This window comes from Crotalus tigris, unplaced genomic scaffold, assembly GCF_016545835.1.
Source record: "Crotalus tigris isolate CLP2741 ecotype Arizona unplaced genomic scaffold, ASM1654583v1 scf7180000017899.1852299, whole genome shotgun sequence".
NCBI classification, from domain to species: domain Eukaryota; kingdom Metazoa; phylum Chordata; class Lepidosauria; order Squamata; family Viperidae; genus Crotalus; species Crotalus tigris.
Window position 1 is genome coordinate 833,784 of NW_024096711.1, and position 18,739 is coordinate 852,522.

At 40.1% G+C, this 18,739-nt stretch overlaps 1 protein-coding gene across 5 annotated transcripts; it reads right to left on the reverse strand.

Annotated features, from left to right (window-relative positions):
* Positions 1 to 14,890, reverse strand: LOC120308320 (acyl-coenzyme A amino acid N-acyltransferase 2-like). Of its 5 annotated transcripts, none has more exons than XM_039344238.1 (5): positions 14,770 to 14,864; positions 10,119 to 10,245; positions 8,869 to 9,343; positions 6,304 to 6,506; positions 1 to 1,146 (listed from the first exon to the last, which is right to left on the reverse strand). In XM_039344238.1, the coding sequence occupies exons 3-5, from the start codon at positions 9,329 to 9,331 to the stop codon at positions 544 to 546; spliced, it is 1,269 nt and encodes a 422-aa protein (XP_039200172.1). In that variant the 5' UTR covers positions 9,332 to 9,343; positions 10,119 to 10,245; positions 14,770 to 14,864; the 3' UTR covers positions 1 to 543. The 5 variants fall into 5 exon arrangements, with proteins under 5 accessions (XP_039200172.1, XP_039200173.1, XP_039200171.1 ...); XM_039344241.1 differs by lacking the exon at positions 14,770 to 14,864 and adding an exon at positions 5,474 to 5,645 and having other exon boundaries at positions 951 to 1,146; positions 10,119 to 10,606; XM_039344239.1 differs by lacking the exon at positions 10,119 to 10,245 and having other exon boundaries at positions 14,770 to 14,890.
* Between the last annotated feature and the right edge of the window lie 3,849 nt (positions 14,891 to 18,739).

Consider the following 18,739-nt stretch of genomic DNA (forward strand, 5'->3'; position numbering starts at 1 on the left):
TTCTTGATCAAGCAGCACTTTATTTGATCAAATCAAGCAGCTGGGTGGCCAACGATCTGGAACGCAGAGTTACGTCCAGAAGTGCCACACTTTAGAAAGTTGGTAGCATTGCTTTATAAACATTGTTAGCCAATGAAAATCAGACAACAGAGCCATTACATCATAAAGAAGAAATCAATCATCCCTGTACACTCCCTTATTCCCTCCTGAGATTAATTAGGAATCTTACAGATAAGAGCTGCTTATGAAACAAGCTCTTTACAACAATGGATGCAACACTGAGAATTTATGGAGATTTTTGTACACAAAGGATTCATTTCAAAGTCAACATATTTATCATTAACTCATTATTTTATTTGAAAGAGAAATTATAGAAGTACTCTGAAAGTCACAATAGACCAAACAAGACAACAACACTAATCTTTTTTGCATTTCCAGAGTCTTATCATCATATATGATTCTTACTATCTAATTATCTTTATGAAACATGCATTATGAGAACCCAATTTCTATCTTGTGAGTAGGGTTTATTTCATAAAGAACCTATGCAACCTGCACTTCCTTCTTAGCTGGGCTAAGATGGAGCTCAAAAAATTTCAGGACCTCTTTCCAGAAATGTTCCTCAGCTTTGGCATGAGACTTCATCTCCCCTCCCCATATTGTGGATATAGGACTACCCCGGATAGAAGAGATGAAGCAAGTTGGGGATCCAGGTGGTTCTATCATATGTCCAGCCTTAGGGTAAGATAATAACCTACAGTTAGTTTTCCCATACTTCTTTGCGCGGCTCAAAGCCGCTTCAGCAAACATCTTACTGTTCACGCCTTGGTCAGCTTCTCCTACCACAAGGAGAATGTGACCCTGGGCTTTTTCCACAGGAATGGTAGAGACTTCATGAACTGAATCTAGAGGATCTCCCATCACATTGAAACTGGACATCAATCCTATTTCATTGATGAGAACTGCCTCTGCCGAGTAGGGAACAGCAGGTATGTTGATATCGCGAAAATGGAGGGGTGCACCATTCATACTTGTGGCACCATTGATGCACACTGCAGCTGCTATTTCTTCTAAGAAGGTTCCCATGGCTAATGCAATTTCAGCTCCTTTGGACAAGCCAATGACTCCAGCTCTTGGACCTCTTACCTGGGTGGATAAGGAGAGAAATGTAATAGACAAGGTTAAAAATAATTCACGGAAGCTTGAAAAGTCATGCAAACATAACCCAGGGAAAATGGAAATACTTAATCCTGATCCAAACATTTATCACAAAAGCCTAAATACAGAGAATGAATTTGTCAAAGGATGTGATGGAATTCTCCTGGGAAAAATATAAACTTGTCCAGTGTTTGGTTTTAAAATCTGGCACTTAATATGATGTCTTTCCTGCCACCAAAATCCTCCTGTCTTGTGTAGTCATAAATAAGACTACCTGAGACCTCTTGTGAAGTTAACGGTGTCTTACTTGTGGGTTTAATCCTTTTTAGTGTTTCCCGCTTAATATGATTGGGCAATTATCAATGAATATTCAAGAGTTTACAATCAGATGGGCATACTTCTCTCAGTCCGAATCTGGTCAGTTTAGCCCTGTGGTGTCTCTGGCATTGTCCATAGCACTGTCCAGTCTTGAAGTGCGCTCAGCAAGAGCTCCCTGAAGTTCCCAATCTGCCTTTAACCAGGATATTTGACTCCGCTTCACTCACTAGCAGTGGGCTAAATCAGATCTTTCTCACCCACCCAAACAAAGTTGCTTCTCTCTTCTGATTCTCACTGCTGCCAACTGGTGAAAAAAAGATACTGCTCTAGCAAGCCAGTAACAGCTAAACTGTATTATGTTTTCCATTATTAGACTATACTTCCCTAGACTATTAATGAGCAGAGTCAAGCAGCCACTGACTTAGTTTTGTGGGACACCGGGGGAGTGATAGAGCTGACCCTCATTGCTTCACAGAGGGTTTTTTTTTTTTTTTTTTTTTTTGCACTCTAAGGCAAGAACTGAAGCTTCTGACTTGTGCACATTATCTCTTTAACAAACCTATAATAGGATGAATTTTCACTTTCAGATAACTGAAATAATACCTTCACCAACTTTTATGTTTAAGCTTTTCATCCTCACAGCTATCTGTAATTTGTCTTTCTGGGCACCTAAATAAATTATAGAATTAAGATAATAATGCTGTGATTCCTTAAAACAACTATAGTTATTATCTTAATTCTACAATTATTTTTTTTCTAAAGACATCTATCCAAATATCCCTATTCATCTTCCACTCTTGTACCTTTCTTTTTTCCTAATCATGATACTTATAATCGTGTTTTCAAAACTGACTGCCTTATCTTGATATTTTAAAGTTCATTGTGCAAAAGAATCAAAGGGTAGAAAACAAAATAAAAACATTTGACCTATAAAAAAATAAAGACTCCTTTGAGTTGATCTTGACTGCCAATGACATAAAGGACATTTCATTAATTTTCTTGGCAATAATAATAGAAGCATTCACCATTGCTGTATTCTCTGGTGTTTTTTAAAATTTTGTTTAGCCTATAGGTAACCCTACAGGTAGTGCTTACTGACCATTCAAATTTACAACAGACCTAAAAATAGGTACTTATGACCTGGATTTTAAGTTCCAATGGCTGTCCCCCATTCACAACTGGCCTATATTTGTGGCCTGTTTTTATAGTTGTTTGCAGCATCCAGTGGTCACGTGAGTACACTTTATGACACTTTTTGCAGGAAACTGGGATTTACTTCCAATGGGTTCACTTAACAACCACTTCAAAAACAGTTATAAAATCAAGTTGGTCATGTGATGACCTGCTTAATGACTGGTACGTCCAGTTGTAAATCAGATCCTTCAGAATAACTTACAGCAACTGACCAACCACATTTCATTGATAACCCCAGGTTTTCTTGACACCAGTTTTTGTATATATGCAGGTCTGGGAGAAAGAGAAGACTTCAACACATTTCCAGAAGTCATCCATTGCACTCCACATTTGTGTGACAATGGTCAGTTTATTTTTTTGACACTCAATATGATTGATTTTTTGTATTTGGTGTCTGTTTGCCTCAAAATGAGGTATGCCCTGTTTCCAAAACTTTTCATTAGAGATTTCCATCTGGGTAACAATCAGGTCCAACTATATTTGGCTTCCACGCAACAAAATGAACTCTCATAATTTAATATAAGATATGAACAGTTAACTTTGGTTTTGGTTGAGAAGCCTTTTTTGTTATTTATATAGTAAGTGGGTTAGCCTAGCGATAGTTGAAGATTTCTTTGGGATAGGAATAGGAAAAAAAAACATTATTGACTTCATTTTATAGTTGAGCACTTTATAGTTGATTGAAATACCAATCAATCTTATGGAAGCACACGACAAATAGAAACCTGCCCTTTACTACAAAGTTATATTTCTGATATGTACTTTACAGAATCCACAAAATGTCATAAGGATATTCTCATCTAGTCTGAGGATGGTAGAATGTAGTCCAGAATCCCAGGAGAGAGCAAAGAGACAACATGTCTGAATCTTTAGTATGTAGGAAAAGGGCAAAGGCAGACTCTCCCTAGTAATTCACACAGGATAAATCTAATAGTCACACAGAGAAGTGCTGTAGTCTGGAAAGATGTCTGTCTATTGACAGAAACAACAGTGAACAATAGTAAAGAAAGCACTCCGAAATAGCTCAATGCCTGTAGAGATTCTCAATCATCCAGGTCATAGTTATCTCAAAGGTGCTTTTTCAAAAAGCAGTTGGACTGTTTTTTCCTTGAGGAAGAATGACCAAAACGTTTTGTTTCTCATCCAAGAAATGTCATCAATTGTGATGGCAGGGGGTGGAGGTGGGATGGGATGGAAGGATAGGTTCTGACCAGTGGTGGGATTCAAATACGTGAACAACCAGTTCTCTGTGTGGGTGCCACTTCCGGAAGTCCATTCTGGGTCTGGGCAACAAAAAATTAGCTAACGGTTCTGCCGAAGTGTTGCGAACTGGCTGAATCCCATCACTGGTTCTGACCAGATAGTGGAACACTCTAAATACTCTGAAGTAGTTCCTTGTGTCCTTCTTGGTTCCTTGGGGCTGGCAATGAGTTCCCACATCACATTAAGACAAATCCAAGCAAATCACATTATGTGTATGATGGTTTGTGAACCAAAAAAGCATGACGTTTTGTATTCTATGGGTGATTGGCATTTTATGTTAATCAGGCAGCAATGGCTTATCCAACAAACTATGGATCAAACAAACTATGGATCAGTAAACCCTGTGAATGGTCTTTTTTTTGGTTATGATTACTGCCAAATTTTCAGATGACATAAAATTGCTTGAGAGCTGAATAGAAATAAAATCCTGAATTATCTAGATAGGTAAATAAACTGGTGGTAAAAAATAATTAAGAGAACCGAAAGTGAAATTAAGCATTTAGAAAGCAGAATTCAGATGCATACTTATGGGATCAAAGATATTCGATTTGACACTAGTATCTCAAAAAACAAACAAAAAACAGCTTAGAATAGTTGTTGATTGAAAACTATGACATCGCACTGTGATTATAGAAAAAGAAAGGGCAAATGTAATTTCCTTTGCACCAGAAGAAATATAAATTCCAAATCTCAGGAGGAGATGTTTCATCCTTTAAGAATTCACAGAAACTGTTGTAGTTTCAGAGAATGGCAAGTAAGTTCTCTGAAGGCAGAATGAAGAATCTTGATGCGTGTAGCTTTATGAAAAACAAAGAACGGAAGGAAGAATATAGTAGCATTCATTAAGAAGCCCACAGAGAATGCTAACATCTGTTTTCTTCTCAGACTGTGGGACATCTAAACAGTGAGGCAGACTCTGTTTGAATGTTCTGAAAAATTTACTAACACCAAGCAGCAGTTCAACAATGGATCTAATCAGTGGAAGAGCTAGAGGACTCCCCTTCATCTAAAGGAGTTGTCTTAACTTTAACCTCTGCGCAGGGTAGAAGATTGGAATTCAGTGGCTCCATCCAACTCCATAATTCTAAAGGAAGCTAAACAATCTGGCCTTTCTTTTATCATAAACTGCTATTCTGAAGTGGCCCAAGATGAAACTTAAAAAAATTCAGGATCTCATTCCAGGAGTGCTCCTGGGCTTTAGCATGAGGCTTCACTTCCCCTCCCCATTGGATTGGCAAGGGAGAAAACCGAAGTGGGTAGGCAAAGCAAACTGGAGATCCAGGGGGTTCTATCAGATGTCCAGCCCCTGGATAAAACAACAGACTACAATGATTTTTCCCATGTTTCTTCGCTCGAGCCAGGGCTGCTTCAGCAAACGCCCTGCTATTGAAGCTTTGGTCAGCTTCCCCCACCACAAAGAGGATGTGCCCTTGGGCCTTTTCCACAGGAATGGTAGACACTTCATATTTTTCATCCAGAGGATGTTCCACGCAATCGAAAATGGTTGCCAATCCCATTTCATTAATGAGAATCTTCTCACTTGAGTAGGAAGCTCCAGGGATACTGACATCATGAAAATGAAGTGGTGTACTCAATATTGTTGGACCATTGATGCACACTGAAGCCACTACTTCCTTTAAGAAGGTACTCATGGCCAATGCAATTTCTGCTCCTTTGGATAAACCAATAATTCCAAGTCCTGGACCTCTTACCTGGAGGAGCAAATACAGAGAGACATACAAAAGTTTCAATCAGTTTCTTCCTTAAAGCAATGAGGGGTGATATCAAAGTTATAAAAAAACGACATACTAATGCACATGTTATATTATTGCAGATTTACACATTCAAAATGAACTTGGTCACCTTCTCTTTCTGCCAGCCAGCCAATACAAGACAAGAAATGTGACAGACAGAAGGAAGGAAGCCTGAAAAAAATGTTGCTGCTTTTATTAAAGCAGTGCACTTTTAAGCATGACTCTTAATTGCATATTTTTGCATGTTTTTCAGCTACACATAAGGAAGCCTAAGGAAAAAAATTGTATGCTTTAATGAAAACTGAGAGGGTGGATATAATGGGTGTGTCCACAAAATGACAAAAGAGCATTGCAGCATTGAGGGGTCAGCAATGTATCACAACGCACATATAAAAGGTGGCAATGCAGCGCTACTCTCATCCTTCTGCCCTCAGGAAGGATGCTACTGATCTGTGCTGTGCTTTGTCAGGCCCAAAATCCCTTTAGCTTGCATATCTGGCAGGTGCATAGCATGCTAGTTTGTATGAAGTATTCTGCATAACAAATAGAGAATAAACTCTAGGATCTTCCTGAGTGTCAACAAGAAGTTTAAGAAAAGATATAATCTCATGCACACCTTAGGATTTTTCAAGAGCAGTCTGCATGCTTCCTCAAAATACTCCAGATCTACTACTTCCAGAGTCTGTGGTAAATCATCATATGCAAAGAAAGCCAAAGCCAGAACTGCAAAGCCTTTACTAGCCAATAAGCCAGCTCGAAATTCGATTAGTCCTCCAGCTCCACCAAATAGGTCAATCAGTCCTGGAAATGGCCCAGAGCCTGGTGAGGCAGAGAGGGAGAAAAAACAAGGATCAGTGAAGAAATAAAAAAAGAGTAATATCCCTTTTGTCAAATACATTACTTTCTCTGATTTGGGAACAATGCTTTTAATGATGCCTAGAACTGCATTTGCTTTTTTTTTTTTGTAGCGATGTCATACTGCTGAGCCTAATTTAATTTTCACTCGGCTACTCTTGCAAAATCTTTTTCATAGGTACTGTTAGCAAGCTATGCATCTCACATCTTATTTGTGAGATGCATGAAGGACTTTTCGTTGTCTCCATTTATTTCTGTCCTTTTGTTCCATTTCTCTAAGCTATTACATCCATGTTCAATTTTATCTGTATCTTCTAGGCTAGGCATCAGCTATTTCAGCTAATTTTGGGTCATATGCAGATCTGAAGAGCATTCCCTGTACCCCATCATCAAAGACATTAATAAAAAAAGTTTGCATTGTGTCAGACCCAGGCTGAAGTTTTCAGCACTGAATTCAGTATCTCACTTTAGTTTCACAAAAAATCATGATTAAATGAGCACCTGAATATGATTTTCGGATCACTATATATCCTAACTCAGAGGTCCCCAACCTTTTGGGCATCAGGGACCAGTTCCGTGGAGAGAGGTTTTTCCACAGACCGGAGGCTGTGTGGTTTTGTGTGCTGCCTGCATCCCACAGATGGGGCTTTGCTTGTTTGTGCAGACTGGTTGCTGGCATGACGTGGCCCTGTACTGGTCCACGGACCGGAGGTTGGAGACCCCTGTCCTAACTGACATGTCACTCAACCACAATCATCCAACCTGCTGTCATAGATACTTTGTCAAATGCATTGATGAAATTTTGATTATAGAATGTTGTATCTATAGTATTTCCATAATCTATGAAAGAAGTTAATAGAAAGTAAAGCTTAGTCTGATCCATGCTAACTTATAGTGGTGAGTAGTAACAGACTCTCATAACTGGGGCGGTACACGAATACTGTGAATTAGTACTACTGCAAATAAGTAAGCTTCAAGTATTTCTTGTCGTTTGCTATTTCACATTCCCTAAAATATTCCAAAGATAATGATTTGACCAGATCATCAGCAAGTTCTTTCAGTGCTCCAGGAATCACCTAGGCCAAAAGATTTGGTTTAAAGATTCCTTTAAAGCCAATAAGTGTTCCCTGACTATGTTTCTGTCCCATGGAGTGCTTATCTGCTTCTCAGGAAAGACTAGGCCAAAGAATGAAATGTCTAATTCTCATAGCTCATTTACAAATTATTGTTTTTTCTTTGGACGTAATGATGACAAGTAGCCTTTTCTTGTTCTTAGCATCTTTCCCTAACTTCAGCTGATTCTCAGCTTTAGCTTTCCCAACAACATCTGTGCAAATCTGGGTGACCTATTTGTTCCCTTCCTTCTGACATGACATGCCTTTCTACTTTTTATATGCCCCTTTTTCAAAAACTGTTGAAATCTTTACTAAGAATTGTGCATGGGCACATGGTCTCTTTTATCAGTACTATGATCCAACTTGGATAAAAGAAAACAGTTTGTGTTCATATTCAGTAGTGGCCAAAATTGTGGAAACCTTTTGGGAAAAGTGTGCAGTAGAAATGCCACCTTTGGTTAAGTTTCCACCAATTTTTCTTCTAATTTCTTTACAACTGTAGCCTTGTTCACTTAACAATACTATTTTACATCGCTTTCTGGGCAACCAGTCAAATCTTTGCACCATTATTTTAATTTTATTACATTTTACAAGCTCACTAAATGAAAGGGAAAAAAAATCCAACCAACTTGATAGCGATCACATAACACACTGTTGCATTACATTCTTGATTAAATTATCTTTCGATTGATATATAATTTTATGGTACTACTAAAAAAAAGTGATGTTATTACCCATCAAACCTCAAAAATAGACTTTTCCCAAAAGGTTTCCACAATTGTGGCCACTACTGTACACAGAACAGCCAATCTCTGTCCAAAGCAGAGACGCAGATGTGGAGAAGGAGATCAGATCTTTCAATCTAGCAATAGCAGATGGATACTTCAGGAATTTTAATATTAGAAATCAGTGTGGGAACTGCTAGGGGTACCAGGAAACAGGAAATTTGGGAAGATATGGCATTTATCGATAAAATATAGATCCAGACAAACTTGTGAAAATGGTTTCCTGGTCTGGCTGATCTCAAAGGGCTAACAAATTATGAGATTGCTCATTTGTGCTCATCAAAGCACAAATCAACACTGCTTCCATGCTGGCTAGGCAGTCTAGGCACTAACACCCTAAATACATTTGGAGGCACCATCCGTTGCATGCAAGAGGTTGAGGCAATAAAGGGAAGTGGAAAAGAAAACAGAATTCAGTTTCCTTACCTGGAGGCAAGAAGAGGGCTCCCCGGACCCGGCCAGACTTAATTGGGATGCGTTCCACTCCGGGGGCTGCGTACCATCGTTCCACAGTGGAAGTAGCCAGTGGTTCATGCGTGGGCAAGGGCACAATCACAGTAGAATTAAAGAGACTAATCTGAACATAGAAGGGGCTGCCTGTCACATCACGTTTGAGCAGCCTGTGGAACATCTTCTCAGCCTTTAGAGTGTAGAAGAGGCCCATGGACCACACACCTGTATAGTTGCCTCCCAGAGCAGAGGCCTCTGCCACATCTACTTCTCCATTCTGATTGGCTTGGTAAAAGGCTCTGGCTGTATACTTCACTCCCCTTTCATCTGTCAGTGATGCATGTAGGGTCACAAGCTGGGCAGGCGCCAGACCAGAGGCATAAATCTTCACTGGCGAGTCAGCAAGGGAGACTTCAGGAGTGACACTGAGGTGGACCATAGCTGCCAGTACCTGGGGAAAGTCAGGCTCCTAATCATATAAATTTGGGACTTCTTCAGTCTCCTTATCTCTCCCCTCTCAAACCATGCTGGTCCTCAATCTGTGGTCAAGGTGTCATCTACACTGCTCTGCCAGTCCTATGTTGCAATGCTGAAGTATTTCAGAGGTGCCTGTTTCATTAACTTGTTCAGACACTTCTTAATCCGAGAACCCAACACTAGAACCAATTGGAGGATTTCATAAATGCTCCTAAGTTTTGGGGAGGGGGGTGACATCAATTGAAATGCATCTCATTTAACCAACTGTGGATATCTTTTGTGAACACACATCTACAATTTCCTACTTTGAAATTATTGGCATCAACTGGTTTATGCCACAGATCAGTTTGCAAGATTATTAAAATGTTGTTAAAACCAGCAGGCAGGAAAAGGAACAATAAGTAGCTTTGGATACACACTTGTGTGAGATCCTCTTTCCATAGGCAATTCCAAACTTGATGATTTTGCAGTTCACTATGAACTTCCACAAACACTATGAATGTTTGTTTAGACAGCTAAACAAACTTTCCTTTAAGCTAACTCCCTCCCATGGAGCAGAAGAGGGGAGGAGAAGGCAAAGCTTGTCAGGATTTTGCGTGCCCCCCCCCCCCATCTTCCAGCTGCTCCTCCTCAAAGTGAGCCTCTGGATTTGCCTGATTACAGAATCAGCTTCACACAGCCACCTTCTTTTCTCTCAACCGGAATGGAGAGTGCAATTCTTTCTCTCCAACCCACAACAAATACAATACCTTTCAGTTCCAAACTTTTCCAGAATAAAGGCTTGCTCTGCCAGCTGACGGCTAAGGAAAAAAAATAAATAAACTTTGAGCAGAACTCGGAACTCCTTTCCACACTCTTCTCTGGAGCAAACAGCACCTTAAAGAAGAAGAACCAGAGAAGATTTTGGAAAATAAGGAGCTGGATCCGCCCCATTTGACTCGAACTAATTCTCAGGGTGATATAAAAGTTGGAGTGGAATTTAATAGACTGGAACAAGCAATTTTAGAAAGAAACGGGAACAGCAAAGTACAGTATTCTATTTGTTACTGTTTTCTGCACAATCACTTTACAGAGTGGTTAAATAAATAATGCTTTCTTTTAACCCTTAAATGCCTTAAAATATACTGTACCCAAAACAAGGCAGAATTGCTTAAAACACTTTCTGTAAAACAGATAAAACTCGCCGGTTACATGCACCAAGAAAGCAGAGACTCCAAAAGAGTGCAAATTTCAGTTACAGTTTCAGACCAAAATCAGTATTTTAGGAAGCAGTTGAAAATATTACCTCCTATCCAGCCAGACTAATGAATCTCACCAGACACATAGTGCATCTGAGGGCTTTAATGCCAAAAGAATTAAGCTTCCACCAGGAAACTATATTCTCAGTAAAAATCCCTGCTGTCTAAAAACGGTCCATCTAGCCCAGACATGTCAAACACAAGGCCCGGGGGCCGGATGCGGCCCGCGAAATGGTTTCATGTGGTCCACGAAGCCATCCTGGAAACAGTGAGGGAACGGCTCCCTCTGCCTTGGCTCTGGCCCAGGCCAGCCGGGAGCCAATGTACAATTTTGTGGTGGCCATCTATGCTGAAATGCATTCAGTCTTAGCTCCATCAGCCCCCCTCCCTGCGTGGCCTGAGAGGAACAGTGAGGCTCCTCCAGTGGACCATGCCTTGGCACTCGCCCTGGTTCCACCCCCTTCTGCCAGAGACCCTCAGATCTGTCCCACTCCTGCCCAGGCCCCGACAGGAACCCTTGATGCGAATGATGTAGAGCTGGCCATGCCCGCCCAGTAGGCCACACCCACTCCATCCATGCTCATCCAGTAGGCTCCACGCACCCTGGCCACACCCACCCGGCCCCCTGAGGGCAACCGCAATGCTGATGCGGCCCTCAATGAAATTGAGTTTGACAACCGTGATCTAGCCAAACTAACAAAATTCACAGTCACATACAATAAATAGTATTGATGAAAAAAGTTTCAAACATTCCTTAAAAACAACATTCCCAAACACATTTCAGGCAAACTCCTGTATTTCCCAAAATTAGCACAGAACGACTCACTTCCCCATCTGCCAAACCAAACAATTTAAGAGTAGATCACAGGAATAGGACACAAAAACCTTCTTTGGAAAAGTGTATATTTTGGAAATTATTTGGAATAATATCCCATTCAGCTAAAACAAACACTTTTTAGGTAAGAATAAGCAGTGCTTTTTTTGTAAAAAAAAAAAAAAATGTCGGAACTCACACGCGTTATACAACCCGCCTTGCCTACCCTACAAGGTTTACCTTTGTAGTTGGAAAAAAAACCCTTCAATTTTTAGTGTATCTAAAACACTAGGATTTTGTTCAAGGTAAGTTAATACTATTAATGTTACCATGCACTGTGTGGCTTTGAATTATAAGAAGGCATTTTATTAATCTTTTGGGACATTTACCACTGGCATACCCATTAAGTTTAATGAGTGGAAATGTCAGCTTTCTATGTGAAATGAAATTGGCCCAATAAAACAAAATTTGGTTGCTTGTAAAAGATTGAATTATTTTTAAGAAGTCGCCCGACAAGGTGGAAAAATTTACATTTGGAGTTTAATATGGATATTGACTTGAAACAAATTAAAGTTGAAACTTTGTCAGTGAACAGATTACTTCAAATTTACCTTTAGGTTAATAATTTAATAAATAGATCTGATTAAGCCTCATACTGTATGTAGATCTACCTTTACATCTGACCAATACATAATATATATTATTAATAATAATAATATCTCCAAATCACAAGACATTGGCTTTATTCTTATTCTTCCCCTCTGCAGTTTGAATATAAAGTATAAAAGACTAAAAAGAGATTTTCGTAGACATCCCAGCCTTTGAACTACCCAAGGAACCGAAACAGCAGTTTCGCTGTCAGGCAAGCTCCCATGCCAGCCACCTTTCTTTCCTCTCGCTTCGCCTCTTTTTAACCTCACACCCCACCTTCTGTAAGGGAAGGAAAAAGGCTCACTCACCCTCTCATGAAAGATGGCCTCCATGCTTTTGTGTCTCCCACCGCCACCATTGGTCCGACCAGTGGTGGGATTCAAATATGTGAACAACCAGTTCTTTGCATGGATGCTGCTTCCAGAAGTCCATTCTGGGCCTGGCCAACAAAAAATTAGCTACTGGTTCTGCCGAAGTGTTGCGAACCAGCTGAATCCCACCACTGGGTCCGACCCAGGCAATCAAACCACGCTCTGACTGTGGTGCTCCAGCATCTCATGGTTCCTCCTAGAGAAGGCAGAAAATGCCAGAGGGGATCCCGCTTGCACAGTACTGCCAGTGGGGCACTTTAAAAAAAAAAATGAGGATAGGAAGGGAAACAATAGGAAAAGAACGCAACTCTGGAAAATCTGTCGAAAAAAGATGCTGGAACTCTGTTCTGGTGCATTCTATGACAAAAAAAAAAAAAGCCTTGAGAATAAATGATCTTCTTGTACTTTCACCCAAAATGTTCAAGGGTACCATGGTTTTGTTATCTATGTTAGATATTCAAGATAACATTATTTGTTTTTCTGATATATGAAAGTTTGCTTATGATGCACAAACAGGACATGTTGTTCCAGAATGTTTTTGACCATATTGATTCAAGTACTGTGCTCCTAAATGACTCTTGACTTTGGGCAATGATGAAATCATCCTTTTGCTTTGATCCTGTGTGAAAAGCAAATTTCAAGCTAACAGGATCTGTCCCGTCTATTTTTCTGTGATTGGTAGTTTTGGTTTGTTTGGTTGATTAGGAAGCTGGCATTTTGTGTAGTTTTCTAAACAAAATTTTACTTGGAATAGAGTTAAGGATAATTGGATAATTTCTATCTTAAGATCTACTTCAGAGTTTTTTTTCCAAGTTGGCAATATTTCATGAGTTGGCTGAGATAATGGTATTCCTATCGAAATTCTAGTTCTTTTAGTCCTAATATTAGGGGAGCTTAAGTGACTGTGAGATACAGTTCCTTTGTTTCCAACATTTTAAAGAGTGAGGTGATTAATGAAGTTCAATTTTGTTCCCATTTATTTTCAATGTATTCCAGAGCATCAGTCTATTTCCGCCTGTTTTGCTTTTATGCTTGCTTCCATATCATCTCTTTCTGCTTCATTTGAAGTTTAGCGCCATAAATAAGCAGATTAACAGGAGGACAAATGGGTTCTGGATTATCAATTCTCCCCAGAAAAATTTAGCTTCTCAAAAAATCATTTGTAATAAGAAATTGCAGGTCATACCTGGAAAAGCTTAAATCCATCTCTGCAGTTAATGTTGTAAAACTGAGAATCTATTCCCATTTGGTAATATTTGTAACATTTGATCATTTTTAATCTCATCCTGATGAGGAAAGATTGGGATTCACCTCACAGCTTCATGTTTTCTAAAATCCAGAAAGAGGCCTGGAGGTCCAATTTTAATATTTAAAGGGTACCGGAAATAACTGGAATATAAATGAGGAGTCCTGTATCTCTGCTATGCAACAGTCTTCTCAGCAGATTCCCTCCCACACTTTTCATGCAGTAAAGATTATTGATGGCATTATTGCTGAACAAAGCATTCTTGTCCAAATAGCTTCCTTTATGGCCCTTTAACTACTATCACGTTCTGTTCAACTTATGTATAGCCCCGAGGAAAGAGAGATTTCCTTGTCTTCTGAGGTAATGATCTCATTCTCAGACATGACTATTCTGAAAGATACTTAACCCTGCTATTATTGCATCTCCATAGGCCTCATCCCTCAATTTCCATGGCCTCAAATGACCAATTTTCCTTGATCTCTAAGATCAAGACTAAGCACGCCTTTTCTGTTTCTGAACAATACTCTACAGAGCAAGATACTGAATGGCTTGTACAACATTAACTCTTTCTATTGGAGTTTATTACTGATTTTAATTACATTTTTTTTTTAAGCTTGAGAGCTGCTTTCCTCTCAGAAGGTGTGGGGAGAGGGGAGGGGAAGAAGCGAAGAAGCATCTTTCCTAAACACTTCAAACTTTTTAATACTGCCATTCTGTTTGCAATGAATACTTCAGCTGGCTTTCAGTTTAACATTAACAACAGATTGCAAAACAATACCAGGTAAATAAAATGGAGCAATGAACTATCTAGTTTGTTTAGTTAAGTGATGAAACCTCCCCAGTGAGATTGAGATATTGGGATACATTAACAGCTGTCCTCCCACTCAGTTACTGAATGTTTCTTTCACTCTGAAATATGAGCACCCTGAGATTAACTACCATATGATCTTTTCAGTGGAGTAGCTATTGGCTGTACCGTACATTAGATCAGTCACTCAATCTGCACCACAAAAGCTCTTCCCATGAAAAAAGTGGTTCCCCAAATAGTAGGCAAGTTTTGACAAAAAACTCCAAACTCACTTTTCTCCAGTGCTTTTCTCACAATTCTCAATTTCTCTTCTTGCTATTTCTGTTTGTTTGCTTGGGATCCAAGCTCTTCTAAATGCCACTTTATAAATTAAAATCTGAGAATAAGGTCTTTGTTCCTACAACTGATTAACCTGGCCTGTTTATATTGGGTTATCAAAAGCACCTAGTGGTAATCATTAACTGAAAAACATAAACTATATCTAATTCACCCACTGTAAAATAAAGTATGACTGTGGGGACAATGGCCTTTCCTTCTTAAATGTACCATTTAAACTTAGCTACTCCTAGATCCCCACTTTTTTACAGCTGTGTTTTTCCAGGTCATCATATTTATGAGAAAGCAAACTGGGACATAAGAAACTGTGTGTAAAGACATTCTAGATCTTTTCACCGATTGTATTTTAGAATATGGCAATATTTGAGTAACACTGGTTGCCTAGCAAGGTGTCAAAAACCTGATGACCCAGAAAAAAGTGATAAAGTACAGGTAGTCCTTGATTTACAACAGTTCGCTTAGTGATTGTTCAAAGTTATAACGGCATTGAAAAAAGTGACATGATAATTTTTCACATTTATGACTGTTGCAGCATCCTCATGGTGATGTGATTTAGATTCAGATGCTGGGCAACAGATTCATATTTATGATGGTCACATTGTTCGGGGGTCATGTGGTTCCCTTTTGCAGCCTTCTGACAAGCAAAGTCAGGGGGAAACCAGATTCACTTAACAACCATGTTACTAATTTAACAACTGCAGTGATTCACTTAACAACTGTGGCATAAAATGGGGCAAAACTCATTTAACAAATTTTCTCCCTCCCCCCTTTATATCCTCTCTTCTCTCTCTCCTTTATATCCGCTCTTCTTTCCCCCTCAGCAGGACCCAGGCAATGCCTTGCGCAGCTCCAGCTGAATCTCTGCCTGAAGATTGCATGAGGCTGCCTGCCACCCCCAAGGCCGCCACCAATCAGCTGGAGCTGCACGCGCCAATCCTGGGCTCTCAGCAGGACCCAGACATTGGGTCGCGCAGTTCCAGCTGACTTTCCCACAAGCCTTTGCGGCACTGCCACCGCTTCACCTGATCCACTTTTACAGTTTTTTTTACAGTGCTGTTCAACCCATCATATGCATACCACCTGCCAGGTGCCAATGTACCACCAGTACCACTGGTTGAAAAGCCCTAATCTAGAAAAGTCACAAATGGTGATCATACAGGCTACTGCAGTCGTTGTAAATACATGTTAGTTGACAAGCACCTGAATTTACATAACTTGTCCATGAAGATGCTGTGACAATCTGGTCATAAGTGTGAAAACTGGTCATAAGTCACTTTTTCAGCATCATTGTAACTTTGAATGGCTGTTAAATGAAAGATTGTAAGTTGAGGACTACCTATGATAGCTCTTTAGCTACTCTCTGGACTATAAAAATAAAGGCATGCAAAACTACTATGAAATTATTATGATAGTATTGATATGCTTCGGACTACACAATTGGGACTGGTAACTTGGTCATTAAGAGAAACAGTGACTGTGCTGATGATATTATTTCAGCTTTCTTTTGCTTTTCAAACATATGAGGGTAATAAACATTGCCATCTTAACTGTGACTAAATGAGGCACTCGCAAGGTCAGTCAGTCAGTCCTCCTGGGCAAACCAGATAGGAAACATGAGCAGACAAACTACTTATACTTTATTGTACGGCTATATTAACAGAATCTTGCAATTCTAAAAGTACAAATCTCCTACTGTTTTTTTTTTTTTAACAGCCTAATCAATTTAGGGTAGGTTCTTCCTGAGTTTCTTTCTCTGACTGTTAAGCAGCTTTTATCTGATATAGCTCTTGGCAGCATTTCTTCTCCTCCTCCCTCAAGGTCATACCCACATACCATTACAACCTATAAATGCAAGAAAGAATGCTGAAATATGAACAGGATCATAATTATTGTGTAAGAGCCAATTTGGTGTAATGGTGAAGGTGTTGGCCTAGGACAGGGATAGGCAACCTTGGCTCTTTTATGACTCGTGGACTTCAACTCCCAGAATTCCTGAGCCAGCAGGAAGACTAGGAGACTGGCCTAGGAGACTGTTTATTTTAATCCTGCCTTAGGCATGAAAGCCAGCTGAATGACTTATTGGCATCAATTCCACCTGCCTGAGAAACTGGTTCATTTAGTAAAGAAAATTGGGCAATCAGCTTTACCTGTGCTTATCCTCTAACAAAACAAAACTTAGCATGGAAGTTGCCGAACTGTGAAAAGCTACTTGTAAAAAGCAAATACTTCTTTTTACTAATGAAAGGGATGTAATTCTTGCTCTTACAATGTATTAAGAAATTCCTCAGGCATACCTTGAGATATGAGGCCAAAAGAAGAAGTTAAACCAGTTATCATTTGAGCCCAATAGTTTTTATGAACTGGCCCCAAATTTCTAGACCTCATTTTTAAAAAGTCTGAAAAGTGCAACTAAATTTGCTCCCATGCGCAGATGCTAAATTTTAATCTTCAGGGAAACAGCAGGCTTGTATAATAGTCTGCATTTTGTTTTGATATTCTCATTATCTTTATTCTTCTAGTAAAAAAAGTGCCACACATACACAGAAAATGCTATATGTTGTGTCCTGAGCCTGCAAAGGCAGGCTCGGGACGTTGCAACGGTCCCGGGCAGTTGCAAGCTGCCTGGGACCAGACTGGCTGGCGCCGGATTTGCGCGCATGCGCGAGGCGCGCAGCACGCCAAATGTTGCCATTTGGTCCGGGGAAGCGTTCTTAAGAGAGGCAGAGAGGCCTGCGTGCCTCAGAGCTGTAACGGAGCTGAAGAAACAACAATAAAGGCTTCTTGACACTACAAGATGCTCTGTGATTAATTGCCATTAAGCTGAGGACTCAACACTGGCAACGAAGGTGGGATGCCTTACAATCAATTAAAAGAATTGTAAGCTTACCCAGGAGTCCGGAGAACAGCTAGGAAGACGGCGTTAAATTCAGCACCTGCCTGCCAATACAGCGTCGTTGGAGGAAAGCTGGCTGATAGACCCCTTCCTTACAAAAGAGAAAATGGGAAAAATGGGGAAAATAGGAAGGCTTTCTGAATTTGATGTCACGCACCCAGAAAGATGGGAGTCTTATGTGGCCAGAGTAGAAAATTACTTGAAAGTAAACCAAGTAAGAGAAGATGGCTTAAAGGCCACTACTTTGCTCTGTGTTTGTGGTCAAGATGCATTTGAAATTGCTGAAAACTTAGCAGCCCCTGCACCTCTTGAATCTGTAACCTACACAGATTTTAAAAAGTTATTAAAAGAACATTTTCAGTCCAAGTTGTCTGTTATTGCATGGAGGCATACTTTTGAACAGAGGGATCAACAAGCTGGTGAATCAGCTAAAGAATACATTGCAGTTTTGAGAAGAGCAGCTAAGCCTTGTGAGTTTAAAGACTTAGAAGAAAGGTTGAGAGACAGATTTGTATGTGGGCTTAGAAACAGAGACTTGCAGCAGAGACTTTTTGCTAAGAAAGACATATCGTTCCAAGATGCCTTGAGAGAGGTTACTGCCGAAGAGGCAGCAGGTGAGGCAATCAAGAATATGAGGCCTATCAGAAATACTCCAGAAGCTGTTTCTGTGCATCATGAGGGAGTCCAGGAGAGCTCGGAAGAGGATCCTGAAGAAGAGGTGGATCATCTCTACCCAGCCAAAGAAAGGAAGCAGAAGGAAGGCAAAGAAAAGTCTTCAGCTGTACCCAAGTGCTTCGGGTGTGGAGGTCGCCACAAGAGGACCGACTGCAGGTTCCGTTCTGCAATCTGTAGAGAATGTGGGAAGCAAGGCCACATAGCAGCTGTGTGTCCAGACTGTCAGAAGGTACAACCCCGAGAAGAATTGTGCCTGAAAGGTACCAAGGTCCCCAGTCAAAACAGGGTGGGTTTCTGTGCTTCACGAAGAAGCATTTATAGGACAGACACACACAAGC